Genomic DNA, 15,571 nt, shown 5'->3' with positions numbered 1-15,571 from the left:
TGAGGGGAGCCCCCAACTAACAGCTAGCAAGGTACTGAGGCCTTCAGTTCAAAACAGTCCTCAAGAAATTCAATCCTGCCAACACCCACATGATCTTAGAGGTGGACACCTCCCCAGTCAAACTTTCAGATGATCCCCTAACCCTGGCTGATACCATCTCATGAGAGATCATGACATAGAGAATCTGGTTAAGCCATGCTGGGATTCCTGACTTACAGAAGCTGTGAAATAATAAATATGTACTGTTTTAAAACATTAATTTGGGGATAATTTGTTCCACAGCAATAGATGACTAATATAGGGCGTTAGTCAGGCTATTGTCTATGATTACTAATATATTGGTTACCTATTCCTTTTCTACTCCTTCAGCCTTCCAACTCCTATATTACTGATTTCCTGTATTAAATTAGTTTGAAATACCTAGCATGGTCTCTTTTCCCGGTAAGTCCCTAACTGGTACTTATTAGGATCCAAGTTCCAAGGTCTACTATTTAAGGCTCTCTACAATCTAATTTCAGAACCTAGTTCTCCAATCATTTCCCTCATGCCGGCTGACTTAATCCCAGCCAAACTAGTTTGCTCATGTCCCATGAACTTGTCTTGCATTTTTCCGTGTCCACATCTCTGCAAAGACAATAAAGTGAGGCAGGACACATGCACTGGCTGTGGCTCTAGACCTCTGTTTAAACCTTGGCTCTAACTCCTATTAGCTGTAAGACCTAAAGCAGTCACTAGCCCTTTATAAGCTCCGGTTGCTTTCGCTGGAAAACAAGGATTAAAAAAACATTTACTTTTATTGTAGAGAATGCTGCCACAGGTATAGATAAATAGCTGGCACAATGCGTAACTCCCAGAAGGTGCTAAGAGAGTGACAGACCATGGTTCTCACTGCTGCTCACACCTTTCCTGGTTCTGGAATCAGCAGTCCTCACTCTCCACCTAGCCAAATACTCAGGGACCGCATCCTCTCCTAAGACATCTTTCCCAGAGTTCTCCCTTGGACTCTTGGCATAATTTCTCTACCAGGGGAGCCCTAGGTTTCCATGGAAACCTCCTGTGGCCAACCACAGGGGACAGAGAAGAAAGAGAAAGAGGAGATTCATGTTCTTAGTCATATTTGCACCCTTCCAACACCTAACGCTTCGCTGGGTGTTTTGCTAACCATAAACAGGCGTATTCTAGTACCAAAGCCAAAGTACTTCAGAAACAAATAGAAAATGAAGTAACATCAAAAGCATATTCACTAAGAAATGTCATACTTATTCATCGAACTCTTCATCTTTAGTTCAAATGTCTGGTGTTAAAATATCAGAAGCAATCAACAGAATTAAATCTATCTTTTCACGACTGGCCCCTATCACGCCTTTATACTATGATTACAGAAGTGTCTAGAAAGCATATTGTTTAAGATAACTTGCTTTATGTTTTAAACAAACCAAATGCTTATGTTGCAACTTTACTCTATCAAAAGTAGATATTTTGTATGATCCAAAGACATAAATTTTTTATTCATTAAAAATTAATCAACAGCTACTATTCCCAGATACAGATCCAGTATCGCGTAAGAAAAGCAGGGCTAACCTCACCTTCATCTCAGGGTACATGTATCGGTGGATGGAAGGCAGCCAGTAGACAGGGGGCAGGCTGCTGCCTCTGCCGGGACCAGCATGGAGCACCCCCTTTTTGTCCTCATAGAAGGCGGCCAGATGAGAGTAATGTCCTGGCGTCTCCAGCTGGTGCCTGCAGAAAAACACACACATGCATGCATGCACACACACACACACACACACACACGCATGCATACACACACACACACACACACGCATGCATACACACACGCACACACACACACACGAACACACACACACACACGAACACACACACACACATGCATGCACACACACACACACACATGCATGCACACACACACACACAGACACACACACACACACATGCATGCATACACACACACACACACACAGACACACACACACACATGCATGCATACACACACACACACACATGCATGCATACACACACACACACACACATGCATGCATACACACACACACACACACACACACACACAGTGAGAACAGCCCTGGTCACAGCTCTGCTACCACTCCTACCCCCCACCCACCTCCAGGGCTGTAACACTCAGGGGCAAAGGCCCTGACATACTCCGAAGATCCCCATTTGGAGGCTGCTTAGGTCACCTCCTTTGATGCTACAGAAGATCCTTAGGAAAAGTTCAAACATGGGCCTGAAACTCCCTGACAGCACCATGGAACACATTCTTTTTCTCATGGGAAACAGACAGAATTAACAGACTATGACTAATGTCTATTGTTCTTGAGCAAGGTACGCCGCAGACTGGGTGCCACTTCCCAGAGAATGGCCGCTTCCTGTGAGAAGGGCCAGCTTGGAAGCCTAAAATTCCCTGCTTAAAGCCGCTCTTTGTTTAGAGAACTCACGCTTGCCTGCTTGCTTTGTGGTTATGGAAGAATACGGAGAAGCTTACCTCCAATGTCTCAAATAAGGGAAAACAATTATTATTGGATATCACCAGGGCTCATAATTTCTGCATTAAGTATAATAACAAAGAAATAAAAAGCATCAGAATCTCTTCTCTGCCCGCCCCACTGGCTCGGGTCGCAGAGCCTGGCTGTGGCTGGCCCTGCTGGCTGACCCCAGACCCCAGACCCCAGAACCCAGAAGGCAGCACCCTGGGCCATTTGGACAGTGGAGAATCCTGCCCCCCAGTGGAGCTCAGTTTGTCACTATGTTTCATGGGGGTGTTATAGGTTGAATTTTGTCCCCACAAAAAAGATGGGGCCCCAGCACCTCACTCAGAATGGGAACTTATTTGGATAGCATCTTTACATAGGTAATCGAGTTAAAATGAAGTCACTGGAGCCGGCCCTGGTCCAGTATGAATGCTGTCCTTATAGAAAGGGGACTTTTGGACACAGAGACACACACATACAGCAAACAGCAGGTGAACATGAAGACAAGAGACTGGGATGATGCATCTACAAGCCAAGGAACCCCAAAGATTGCCAGCGTCCACCAGCAGCTAGGGGAGAGGCCTGGAACGGATTCTCCCTCATAGCCCCAAAGGGAACTCACACTGCTGAGACCTTGACTTTGGACTTCCAGCCTCTAGAACTGTGAGACACTATGTTTCTGCTGTTGTAAGCCACCCAGTTTTTGGCACTTTGTTATGCAGGCCCGGAAAAGCCCTAATTGAGGGAGGAATAAAAGGCACCAAAACCCTCTTAGCCCATCGTTATTTTCTCAGTGTCCTACAATTTCCATCAATCAATGAACAAAAAGCAAAATACGGCTTCACTGAGCAAGGGAAACATCCCTAATTATGGTTGGCCCTGGAACAGCAGTGATTAAAAATAGGCATTCCCCGCTGCCACACTGCCTCTGCAAACTGCCACAGTGGCTTACCCCAAACTATGACACAAACTGTTTAGAGCCAAGATTTCATCAACCAACTATAGCCTTCCATTCTCCAACCATCTCCACTCCAGACTGACTGACAGCTCTTATGTCAAAGTGATGACAACAGACCTTCAGACAAATTTATATTTTAAAAAGGAAAAAAAAATCATCACTATATTCATATAATGATTACTAATGTAAGATGGATGATAGCTCCAATTTCAGGGCTCCTATACATTTTAAGTTTTGACAAGGAGGCAGTCCTCCTGTAACAAATAACTAGTTGGGAGGAGGGTGCTTATAATCATTTAGTTCACTTTTACAAATGTTCATGAGCTAGACAGGAAACCCATGGTTCTAAGCTGTGTCTGACTATTCTGAGAAGATGGCAATTTCAGACACTTTTTAGGGAAGTTGGTCAAACTGATCAAAGTTTGATTCACAGAAAAATCACACAAAGGCAATTATGTTCAAAGGTGTTTTTATTAGGATGGAATTTCCCTAAAAAGAACACTGAGAATATTTTATTATATTTTAATACTATATTTTCTGTGTTAAAGGGGGCTGTGTCAGGGGTAATTTATATTTTTTCATTCAAAGGTGTTTCATTAGGATCAAATTTCCCTAAAAATACTGAGAATCATTTCATTATATTTTTAATACTACTGTATTTTCTGTGTTAAAGGGGGCTGTGTCAAGGTAATATTTTTTCATTTTCTTTTTTTTTTTTTTGAGACAGAGTCTAGTTCTGTGGCCCAGGCTGGAGTGCAGTGGCGCCATCTCGGCTCACTGCAAGCTCCACCTCCCGGGTTCACGCCATTCTCCTGGCTCAGCCTCCCGAGTAGCTGGGACTACAGGCGCCCACCACCGCGCCCGGCTAATTTTTTGTATTTTTAGTAGAGACGGGGTTTCACTGTGATCTCGATCTCCTGACCTTGTGATCCGCCCGCCTCGGCCTCCCAAAGTGCTGGGATTACAGGCGTGAGCCACCGCGCCCAGCATATTTTTTCATTTTCTATGTTTATTGTTTGCTGATTTGCTGCTCAATTGCCTTTTCTGTTTGACTACATTAAACTGTATACTTGAATCACGATTCTAAAGAAAAGTTCGGTACAAAAGTTAGAGTCCTTTAGACAAAGAACTAATATGAAGATTCTGTCCTTTGACTGCCTCAGATATTACTGACTGATGGGACAGAGCAAGGCAATAATATGGAATCTGAACATAGACAAAAACAAAAATTGGCAGTTCCTGGATGAATGTTAAGCAACTGTTGTATGAAAGCCTCAAAATTTAAACACACTACAGATTTTGCAGCAAACAAGATTGTCAAACCACAATATTAAGACAGACCGAAAAATACTGAAACAAGGCTCAGAATGCTGGATAATTTAGTCTTCAAAGATGATGTCAAAGGAGCCCTTCCTGGTGAACTTACCTACAAGAATGCAGAAATTGAGAAACCACCACACTGAAATGTATGCCAAACCACCTATGGAAACCATCCAAGAGCCGTGACACTGTAAAAACTAGAGAACAACTGGCTCAATATATATTATTAATCTGAAGCCATAGGCTGCTGGGCCAGAGACACTGGGATTCTCCTTAAGCCCACAGCTCCTTCACTGATAAAACACAGCCATATGTGGCCATGCAGATGCCCAATGCAACTGACCCTGCCTGTCCCTACCACACGGGCAATAATTCATCCACAATCAGAATCAGAGATGCCTCGTGCAACAATTACACTTCATCACTCTGGTGTGTTAATTATTGGTCTGAACAGGCCGGGCGTGGTGGTTCATGCCTATAATCCCAGCACTTTGGGAGGGTGAGGTGGGCGGATCACTTGGGGCCGGAAGTTCCAGACCAGCCTGGCCAACATGGTGAAACCTGTCTCTACTAAAAATCCCAGCTACTAGGGAGTTGAGGCACAAGAATTGCTTGAACCCAGGAGGTGAAGATTGCAGTGAACCAAGATCACACCATTGCATCCAGCCTGGGTGACAGAGCAAGACTGTCTCAAAAAAAAAAAAAAAAAAATATATATATATATGTGTGTGTGTGTGTGTGTATTTACATATGTGTGTATATGTGTGTGTGTATATGTGTGTGTGTGTGTATATATATATGTATATATCTGTCTGAACAAATCGCCTCCTAGTTCCTGGCTTTGCAAATGCAGAAAAATAAGCACCCCCATTTATTACTGCTGGTGCAGGGGTACAATGGCACCACCTTCTGAAGCGTAACTTACAGCTTGTATTAAATTGTACATCGTATATATCCTCTGATTCAATGATTCCCCTTCTTGGATTGTGGCCTGAAGAACTATTTCTAGATGTGAACAGTCATTTACTCATAAGGATGCTGATGTGCACGGTGGTGAAAAAAATAAGGAACACCCTAAAACCCCAATAACAGTGAAACAGTTAAATAAATTGTGATGTATTTATATATTGAAATGCTGTGAAACCACAATAATATTGAGGACTATAATTCATGATACACCGGAAAGGTTAATATACCAAGTTACAAAATTTACATACTAAATGACCTCAATAATCCTTTTTTTTTTTTCTTTCCCTTTTGGAGACGGAGTCTCGCTCTGTTGCCCAGGCTGGAGTGCAGTGGCGCGATCTCAGCTCACTGCAACCTCCACCTCCGGATGTATTTATCATCTAGCTTCAATAATATTTGATCCATATGGTTATATCTATACCCTATACCTTACCATCACCACTTTTTTCCTAGAATGTCTTAAAGAAAATCCCACCTCATAACATTTCGTTGATAAATGCTTTGTAAGGCATCTCTAACTGATAAAATCTGTTTAAATAACTAACACATAATCGCCATGCCATTATCTCACCTAATAATAATGCCTTAATATAAATATCCAGTCCACATTCAAAATATAGCCACTGTCCCCCAAACGCTATTTCACAGTTGGTTTGAATCGAGATCTGAGCAAGGTAAAATGTGGTTATGAGTCATGGGTCCGTTTCTTCAATAACAGTCCCTCTTGCCTTTTCTAATTTAATTTTTAAAATTATGAAATAGTTCTCCAATATCTTCTGATTCATAAGAAATAATCGTTAAGAAGACTCTTTAGAGATACTGAGGGCAAAAATTGTAGATGAAATACAAGTAAATAGGTTTGGAACACTGGAAGTCAGAAGAAATACAAAACACAGATTAAGTGCTGCAGAAATGAAGACTAGTGAATTCATGTAAAAGCTGCTGCTGTATTCAAGTATTATCCTTCAATTCGTCATTTACATCAGGTATAACTCCCAGTGCAATCCCTCTCCCCTCCCCCGTCCCCATGATAGGCCCCGGTGTGTGATGTTCCCCTTCCCGAGTCCAAGTGATCTCATTGTTCAGCTCCCACCTATGAGTAAGAACATGCGGTGTTTGGTTTTCTGTTCTTGTGATAGTTTGCTGAGAATGATGGTTTCCAGCTGCATCCATGTCCCTACAAAGGACACAAACTCATCCTTTTTTATGGCTGCATAGTATTCCATGGTGTATATGTGCCACATTTTCTTAATCCAGTCTGTCACTGATGGACATTTGGGTTGATTCCAAGTCTTTGCTATTGTGAATAGTGCCGCAATAAACATACGTGTGCATGTGTCTTTATAGCAGCATGATTTATAATCCTTTGGGTATATACCCAGTAATGGGATGGCTAGGTCATATGGTACATCTAGTTCTAGATCCTTGAGGAATCGCCATACTGTTTTCCATAATGGTTGAACTAGTTTACAATCCCACCAACAGTGTAAAAGTGTTCCTATTTCTCCACATCCTCTCCAGCACCTTTTTAATGATTGCCATTCTAACTGGTGTGAGATGGTATCTCATTGTGGTTTTGATTTGCATTTCTCTGATGGCCAGTGATGATGAGCATTTTTTCATGTGTCTTTTGGCTGTATGAATGTCTTCTTTTGAGAAATGTCTGTTCATATCCTTTGCCCACTTTTTGATGGGGTTGTTTTTTTCTTGTAAATTTGTTTGAGTTCTTTGTAGGTTCTGGATATTAGCCCTTTGTCGAGTTGATGGGTGCAGCACACCAACATGGCACAAGTATACATATGCAGCAAACCTGCACGTTATGCACATGTACCCTAGAACTTAAAGTATAATAATAATAATAAATAAATTAAAAAAAAAAAAGAGTATCCAAAAAAAAAAAAGATATTCAGATGCTCTGGGCACTAGGATGTGGACATCCCTGGAGAGGGCTTTTATTCTGCCTGCCATACTAAAAGAGTAAAACTCATTCATTTATTCAACAAACATTTACTCATCACCTACTCTGTGTCACGCCTTGCTTTAGTCCCTGGGGTTGCAAACACAAAAATAGTATCTGGCCCTAACGCTGCTTTCATTCGAATGGAGAAACTGTCGGCAGTGGATCTGTCTTATGATACTGTTTCCAAAAATGTGGAAGGGAAATAAAAATATCTCATGTTTAACAGTTAAAAAAAAAAAAAAAAAAAGTATTATCCTAACCTAGACCTGAGCTTATCTACCTGTGCTTCCTTCTTTTCCTCATACTCTGTCATATAAGTCTCTTCTGTTACCTATAGCCCTCTTTAATCACCAAGCTGTAAAACTTTTCTAGCTATGACTCAAAATCTAGAAGCCATAAAAAGATGAATGAATTCAAAGAAAAACACCTATATGACAAGAAGGTAATGTTAAAAGACAAAGGACAAAGTGTTATATAAGTTTTCAATTTATATAACAAAGAAAAAATTTCCCTATCGTACGAACTCCTAGAAATTAATAAGAAAAGGCCAGGTGCGGTGGTTCATGCCTGTAATCCCAGCACTTTGGGAGGCCGAGGTGGGTAGATCACATGAGGCTGGGAGTTAAGAGACCACCCTGACCAACATGGAGAAACCCTATCTCTACTAAAAATACAGAATTTGCCAGGCGTGGTGGCACACGCCTGCAATCCCAGCTACTCGGGAGGCCGAGGCAGGACAATCGCTTGAACCCGGGAGGCAGATGTTGTGGTGAGCTGAGATCACACCATTGCACTCCAGCCTGGGCAATAAGAGCCAAACTCCATCTCAAAAAAAAAAAAAAATAAGAAAAGCTAAACAACAAAATGTAGCAAAGGCTAGAAATGGTTCACAGAAAAAGAAATACACATGACTCAAACATACATAAAGGTGCTCAACCTCACTTAAAAGAAAAATAAAAATTAAAACTATACTGATGTACAGTTATTTTATCCATCAGGTTAGAATGTCCAAACTCCCAAACTTTCATTTTTGTGTTGGCAATGTTCTGATGAAACAGACATTCTCTTGCATTACTACTGGGCATGCAAATGGCACAACCTCTATGGGAAGCAATTTGACAGGATCTATTAAGATGACACACACATATATCCTTTAAGCCATCAATTTCATTTCTGAAAATTTAATATAAAAATATACCCCTCCCGTGTGAAATGCATGATATTCAATGCAGCATCATTTGTAGCAGGAAATGGACTGGAAACAACCAAATATCTATCAATAATGAACTTGATATATGCTATTATTCTATACAAGGCATATGACACAGCTGAAAACAAGGAAGAAACTCTCAACGTACTGATGAGATCTTTCATACTGTTGAATGAAAAAGGCTAGGTGCAAAACAACACGAATAACATGCTGTCTTTTGCAAGAAAAGGGAGACAGTATGAATATACGTTTGTATTTGTATATATACACACACACACTTTGAGATAATACATGAGAAATGAATTATGATTACCGAGATTTGGACGGATATGGGAACTGGGTGAAGATTTTTCACTTTATGTGAGTGGTAGTCTGCCACACTCTTCTTCTTTTAGTAACAGAACCTTCCAAATTTTAGATGGACACATGGATGCCCAGCTAAAGGCCACATTTCCCAGATTCCCTTGCTACTTATGTGTGCCTAGTAACCAAGAACTGGTCAATGGAATGTGAGCAGAGGTGGTGTGTTCAACTTCCAGATCCCGCAAGTTCCATATCCCGGAAGTTCCAGATCCCGGAAGTTGAACATACCACCTCTGCTCACATTCCTTGGAGCCAAGGTCTTTCCCTCTTCCTACAGGCTGGAAAACGACAATGTAATGGGGAGACAGCTTCTACCATGTGGATAAGACAACACTCTAGAAAATGACATAATGTAAGACTGAATGACTCGGGTCCAAGAATGACCAGTGGAACAGAACCACCTACCCACAATGAACTACTACGACTGCCATGCTGGAAAAGCTATAATTCTATCTTACTGTGTTACAGTATTGGGGGTCTCTTCTTCATTATAGCAAGGTAGCCTATACTCTAAAAGCCAAAAACGATACCTGGAAATGAGTTACTACAGTATCAAAACCCATATTGAGACACTGGCTTTGTTGCTGGAAGGGGAGGGTGGTGAGAAAATAGATACTGTAGACTAGAAAGCTGGCAACCCTTGTTACACTTGTAGCAAAACATCTGCTAAAACTTCAATAACCTGAGACCCTGTGACCTCTGAATTTGTAGCTTTAAGGGGAAGCAGTTGGAAATAGAATGCAGGTGTGTGCTGACTGCCCCTTATATGCTTTTAGTGAGCTATTACAAGAGTAAGATAAAAACAGGGAAGAACTGGCTGGTTTGCAAGGAAAAACGGAATAAAATACAGCCTACTAAGGGTCATGTGTTTTAAATTTGGCAATATAAATCCATTGAGATTTCAACAATTTGGGACCCCATAGGGCTGGAAAAGTCAATGCTACTGTACCCCAAAAGCAGGAGACAGGAGTCTCTCTCAGGGCATCTATGAACGTCTGCAGTTTAGTATTCTTGGGCACACAAGGGAGTCAGCTTATTTACAAAGATCAGATTTAGGGAATCACCTCAAGGAAGTCATTATGAAAATGAGGGAGAAAGGGATCGGCCAAAAAGAGAGGCCAGTAACTATAATTCAGTCTGCTAATTAAAATCCATGACCCAAAGAAGATCTTTGGCCATGGATAGTTACCTGGAACTGACTGGAAGCAAACCAGAAGTCAATTTAGTTTTTGAGGGACATGTATTGTCACATGCTTGGCTTATAAAAGCCTATGACTTCTTGACCCCAAAATCTATACCAGCAGGAAAGGTGTTCTAAAGCTGTACAGCCTCAAGAAGGGCAGGTTCTCCAATGCCCACTGCAGATGTGGTTATGGAGGAAAATGAAGAAAGAATCTTCTAGAAGACAAAGCCAAGTACCATGGAGGAAAATGGACAGGGGGTTCTACACAACAGAACCAAAGTTGAACCAACAGCATACTGACTCTGCAATTCCTGCTCAGCAGAATTTCACTGTTGTTATGAACTAGTGACCATCCATATTTCTCATTCTTCCCTTTTCCAAACAGGAGTTTGTATGGTGGTTCCTACTTCACCTCCTTTATTGCATTTGGGAGGTAGGGAGTAGAGGGACTTGTCTATTCTTTCATAAGTTTTCAGGGTAAGAAGAACCATGCCCTGGCCTAATGTAAAGAACTACTGCACACCACAGAGAAATCCTAGATTTTAGACTGGGAGCATGAACTGAATGAGACTCTATGACGTCTCCTTTGGGGTGGGAGGAATGGCCTTTACAAGTGGGAAGAAGAGTACACATGGATACCTGAGTGGCCAGAGGGGCAAACTGAGGCAGAAGCTGTTGACTTCTCAAAGTCAAGCCTTCCCTTCTTCCTGTCTGTAACCAATGCCCCAGAGTTCTAACTGGTCACAGGGTCACCCACCTAGTAGTGATGCTTCCCAGTCTGCTTTGCTGTTGGGTGTGTCTCTGTGATTGAGAACTTGACAATGGAATATGAGAAGTGAGATATGTAAATTCTAGTCTTTCCCTCTTCCCTATGAGCTGAAATGCAAACATAATAGCAGTGAGCAGCTTTCAACATTTGGGAAAAAGCACCTTGCAATACAAAACCATTCTTAGGATATGGTAGAACAAGAGATGAATATGGGTCCCTGAACAATTGTATGGAACAGAGCAGGCTACCTAACTTGACCACCTGCTTACCTCTATGCTATGACATGAGCAATAATCTTTTATCTTAATCGGGCCATAGTAATTTTGGACCTCTGTTCTTGCTTTTAGCCAGGACCCTAACTAATATAATAACACCTTAAAATTTTTGGATTTTGAACCATGAGACTGTGTTGCTTACTTGGACAATTAGCTTTTTAAAAGGAATGATATTGTTTTAAAAGTGTCAAAATCCCAATAAAATGGTCTTTTTTAAAACTTCATAATATTACTTCTGAGACAAAAAAGAAAAAACTGAGGAAATATTTTGAATACAGAAAAAGATATATGTGCAAATGTATTTTCCACAGCTCCAAAAGGTAGAGGAGCAGCTAAAAAAAATAAACAGTTAATAGAAACATGCCGCATGTTCAGCCACAGAGAATAACCAATAAATGTATGGGACAGCTCCAGCAATAAAGAGCTATTAAAATAATCATCGAAATGACAAACATGGAAGACAATGGGGAGCAAATATATGCATGACAGGCATTCCTGGAGAAGGAAAAACCAGAACGCAAAAGTTAAATATTTTGTTACAGAAGAAAAAGTTCCTAAAGTTAAAAACAAAAGACCTATCTATTGAGCAAAGGGGACAAACTATCCCAGAACATTCTGATATGAACTAATAAACATTTGGCAAGTTCAGGCCGGGCGCAGTGGCTCACACCTGTAATCCCAGAGCTTTGGGAGGCCGAGGTGGGCGGATCACGAGGTCAGGAGTTCGAGATCAGCCTGATCAACATGATGAAATCCCGTCTCTACTTAAAAAAAAAAAAAAAATTAGCCAGGCATGGTGGCGGACCCCTGTAATCCCAGCTACTCAGGGGGCTGAGGCAGGAGAATCGCTTGAACCCAGGAGGCAGAGGTTGCAGTGAGCCAAGATCACACCACTGCACTCCAGCCCAGGTGACAGAGCAAGACTCCGTCTCAAAAAACAAAAACAAAAACAAACAACAAAACAAAACATTTGGCAATTTCAGAAACAGCACAGACAAAGATAAACTCTATAGGTATCTGGATGGAGAAACTTCTCCAAAAGGACTAATTTCAGATAACAGTAGAACAGTATCTATAGCATCCTGAGGGGAAGAAGAAAGCATTCAAGAACTGTACAACCAGCTGAGGATAAAGGGAACAGGCCAACGGTATTGATCATGCAAGATCCTTTCAAAGAAAGAAACGTGTTTGATGGTAAAATTCAACCATTCAAGAATTTTTTTAGTTTTTTATTTACTTTTATGTTTTAGACAGGGTCTTGCTCTGTTACTCAGGCTGGAGTGCAATGGCACAATCATAGCTCAGAACTGCTGGGCTCAAGCCATCGTCTCACCTCAGCCTCCTAAGTAGCTAGGACTACAGGTGCACACCACCATGCCTGGCTAATTTTTTTGTTTCTGTAGAGTTGGAATCTTGCTTTCTTGCCCAGGCTGGTCTTGAATTCCTGGCTTCAACTCATCCTCCTAAATTGATCCTCCTTGGCCTCCTAAAGTGCTGGGATTACAGGCGTAAGCCACCATTCCTGATCAATTTTAATGTTTATATATTGTTTCTCAGTAAACAATTGTTACATTTTGTCACATATTGTCACATTTTTCATAATCGTTTTTCTTAATTTTGGAGGACTATTTCAATGAATAGTGTATCTTACTGTGAAAAAATATTTACTTGAAGTTATAAGTAAAATTATGTTTAATATATGTCATTAACACAGCCTGTTATTTGAGAAAATTAAATCTATAAAATATTAATCCTATTTTTGTAAAGATATTTGTATTCTACAATCACATTCATGGAATATTGTCAATGGATATCTGTGAGTGTTACTATTTGAGAGGATTTTTAAAAATCCTTTGTACTTTCATATAAATTTTTAAATAATAAACATGTTTTTTCCACAAACAACAAAGTTCACACTTTCAAAGCTGAAGATCACAATTATGTTACATAAAAATGTTTAAAGTGATAAATTTTAAAAGTATAGACTATAAAAGTATATATTATATATACTCAAATATGTATTTTAAATGTACACACATACACAGAAAAGAAGTGGTAACATTTTGTCAGTGCTTCAGGGATTGGGGATAAATTTTCCCCTCAAAATCTGAAATCTGAAATGTAATTAGGTTACTTGCATGATGAAAAAAATGTTAAAAATTTTTTTGCTGTTAAAAATTCTCTTCCTATCCCAGGCAACTTGGCTCACGCCAAGCTCTTTGGCGGGCTGAGGCAGGAGGATCACTTGACTCCAGGAGTTCAAGACCAGCCTGGGCAATATAGTAAGAGCCTGTCTCTATCAAAAAAAAAATTTTTTTTAAGTTCTCTTCCTATTATCCCAATCATAGTAAGAATCCCAATAATAAAAAGAGTAGGCTTTTAAAAAGTTTAGGATTTCTTTGCCAACTTGGGGCGAGGAGGTAACTATTGTGGCTTTGAATAAACAAAGATCATGTACCTGTCAACAAATGACTTAATTTAAAAAAGTGATGGCAGTATTAAATCCAAACTGAAGGCAGAATATACCCCGGCTTTCATTATAGAGTGAAGACTCATCATGCAGGACGTTGGCTGAAATGAAAGGACACTACCCGAGGCGTGAAACATCACCATGGATGTTCTTGGAAAGACATCTGCTGCTCTGGCACGCAAGTGCTGTCTCCGAGGGCTCGTGCCATATGCACCAGCTGGTGGATCCTGCTGCCTCCCTGCACATGTACGGAAGCCACGTACCGAACCTGGTTCTCCAAGAAGTGCATGTAGCGGTAAAGCAGCGTGTAGGAGGGAGAGAGGATGCCCACAGACTTCATCCGCGCGCCACGTTCCAGCTCGCTCTCCACTGGCATGTTGGCAAAGCAGGCCAGGCCGAAGAAGGGCCCCTTTCGGAAATAGCTAGAAGAGACCAAATACATAGCATGGCTCAAGATCAGAGAGGAATTTTGAGATGCAGTCCTAAACAAAACAAATGAACTGTGTCCAGGGCTGTCAATGACGAAGCTCAGCCTCAAAGAAACAAGTAGGCCAAGCCACTTGACCTCACCGACGAGACGAGCAAGGCTTGAAGAGATTATAGAACTTGCCAAGGGTCACCTGGCTGGAGCTGGGAGTTGGTCCCTGGCAAGTCTGCTGCTCAGCTGCCCGCGATCATGGGACACATCTCTTCTCTCCTGCACCACAACTAATGACTTGCATGGGAGAAGCAGAACCAACATTCCTCCTTAGGCTCCTCTGGAACTAAGACTCTCTTTCGTATCATAAACCGCGTTGATTCTTCCCTCACTTCCTGAGGCTCTGATGTTTTTCATTGAGCTGCCGTTTTATTTTCTCCTCTTTCTCACACTTGTATCAGTCATGAATTCAGCCCCATGAGGAGATTAAAGCCACTTCATTACCCTTAAGGTCTTTCCATTGTTCCTTCTCACAAAACTCTCTGAATGCGCCACTACACAGGACTAAAAAATGGCCTGACTTAAAGCTGGAATTTCAAGGTTGAACACATAGATGTCCTCAGTTAACTCACACGGGGCTGAAACTGTGCACTTTCATTAAAACCAAACCTCAGGTGAGGCCCATGTAATTTCTGAGACACTGAGAGAACCTCTACAGGTAGGGATTCTTAAGATTTGTAGATCATGAAGCCCATTGAGAACCTGATGAAAGCTAGACATCTCGCTAGAAAAATGATGTAAACACAAAACTATCCATGTATTTTCAAGGCATTTACACACAGCACATGAAGACCTCCTAATAAGAGCTCTTCTGCTTTGGGGAACGTGTGGAGATGGGGGGAATGGTACGAAGAAGACTCCAGTTCAGAAGTACTTACATGAAATCAGATTGGATTTTATGGGACCCACTGGCCATAGACTTGAACTCAACACCTTCGAGGTCAATATCTTGAGGTAAGCACCATTCTACCATGTTCCCTGTAGGAAAAGGAAGATGCAACATCATTCAAAGAAAATGGGTTAGTACAGGGCTTAGCACACATGGCTTCTCAATAAACCGACTGCTGACTCAGCCTGACACAGACCAGCGAGATGCTCAGAGCTCAGCT

The 15,571-nt window shown here is 41.3% G+C and overlaps 1 protein-coding gene and 1 long non-coding RNA gene across 3 annotated transcripts in view; one reads left to right on the top strand and one right to left on the bottom strand.

The window, feature by feature from the left end:
- Positions 1 to 15,571, bottom strand: part of DENND11 (DENN domain containing 11) — a 54,377-nt gene that overhangs the window by 24,173 nt on the left and 14,633 nt on the right. For both annotated transcript variants that reach the window (XM_031665077.1, XM_031665076.1), the window contains exons 2-4: positions 15,341 to 15,440; positions 14,248 to 14,406; positions 1,587 to 1,740 (exon numbers count right to left, since the gene is read on the bottom strand). In XM_031665077.1, coding sequence (XP_031520937.1) covers positions 1,587 to 1,740; positions 14,248 to 14,406; positions 15,341 to 15,440 — 413 coding nt within the window. The remainder of the gene's footprint in view (positions 1 to 1,586; positions 1,741 to 14,247; positions 14,407 to 15,340; positions 15,441 to 15,571) is intronic.
- On the top strand, positions 8,549 to 10,111 carry LOC116274458. The gene is made up of 2 exons (XR_004183103.1): positions 8,549 to 9,443; positions 9,545 to 10,111. It is a non-coding gene; the product is annotated as an uncharacterized LOC116274458 (long non-coding RNA).

This window comes from Papio anubis, chromosome 4 (genome assembly GCF_008728515.1).
Source record: "Papio anubis isolate 15944 chromosome 4, Panubis1.0, whole genome shotgun sequence".
NCBI lineage: Eukaryota > Metazoa > Chordata > Mammalia > Primates > Cercopithecidae > Papio > Papio anubis.
This window is presented reverse-complemented; position numbering and strand designations above follow the sequence as displayed.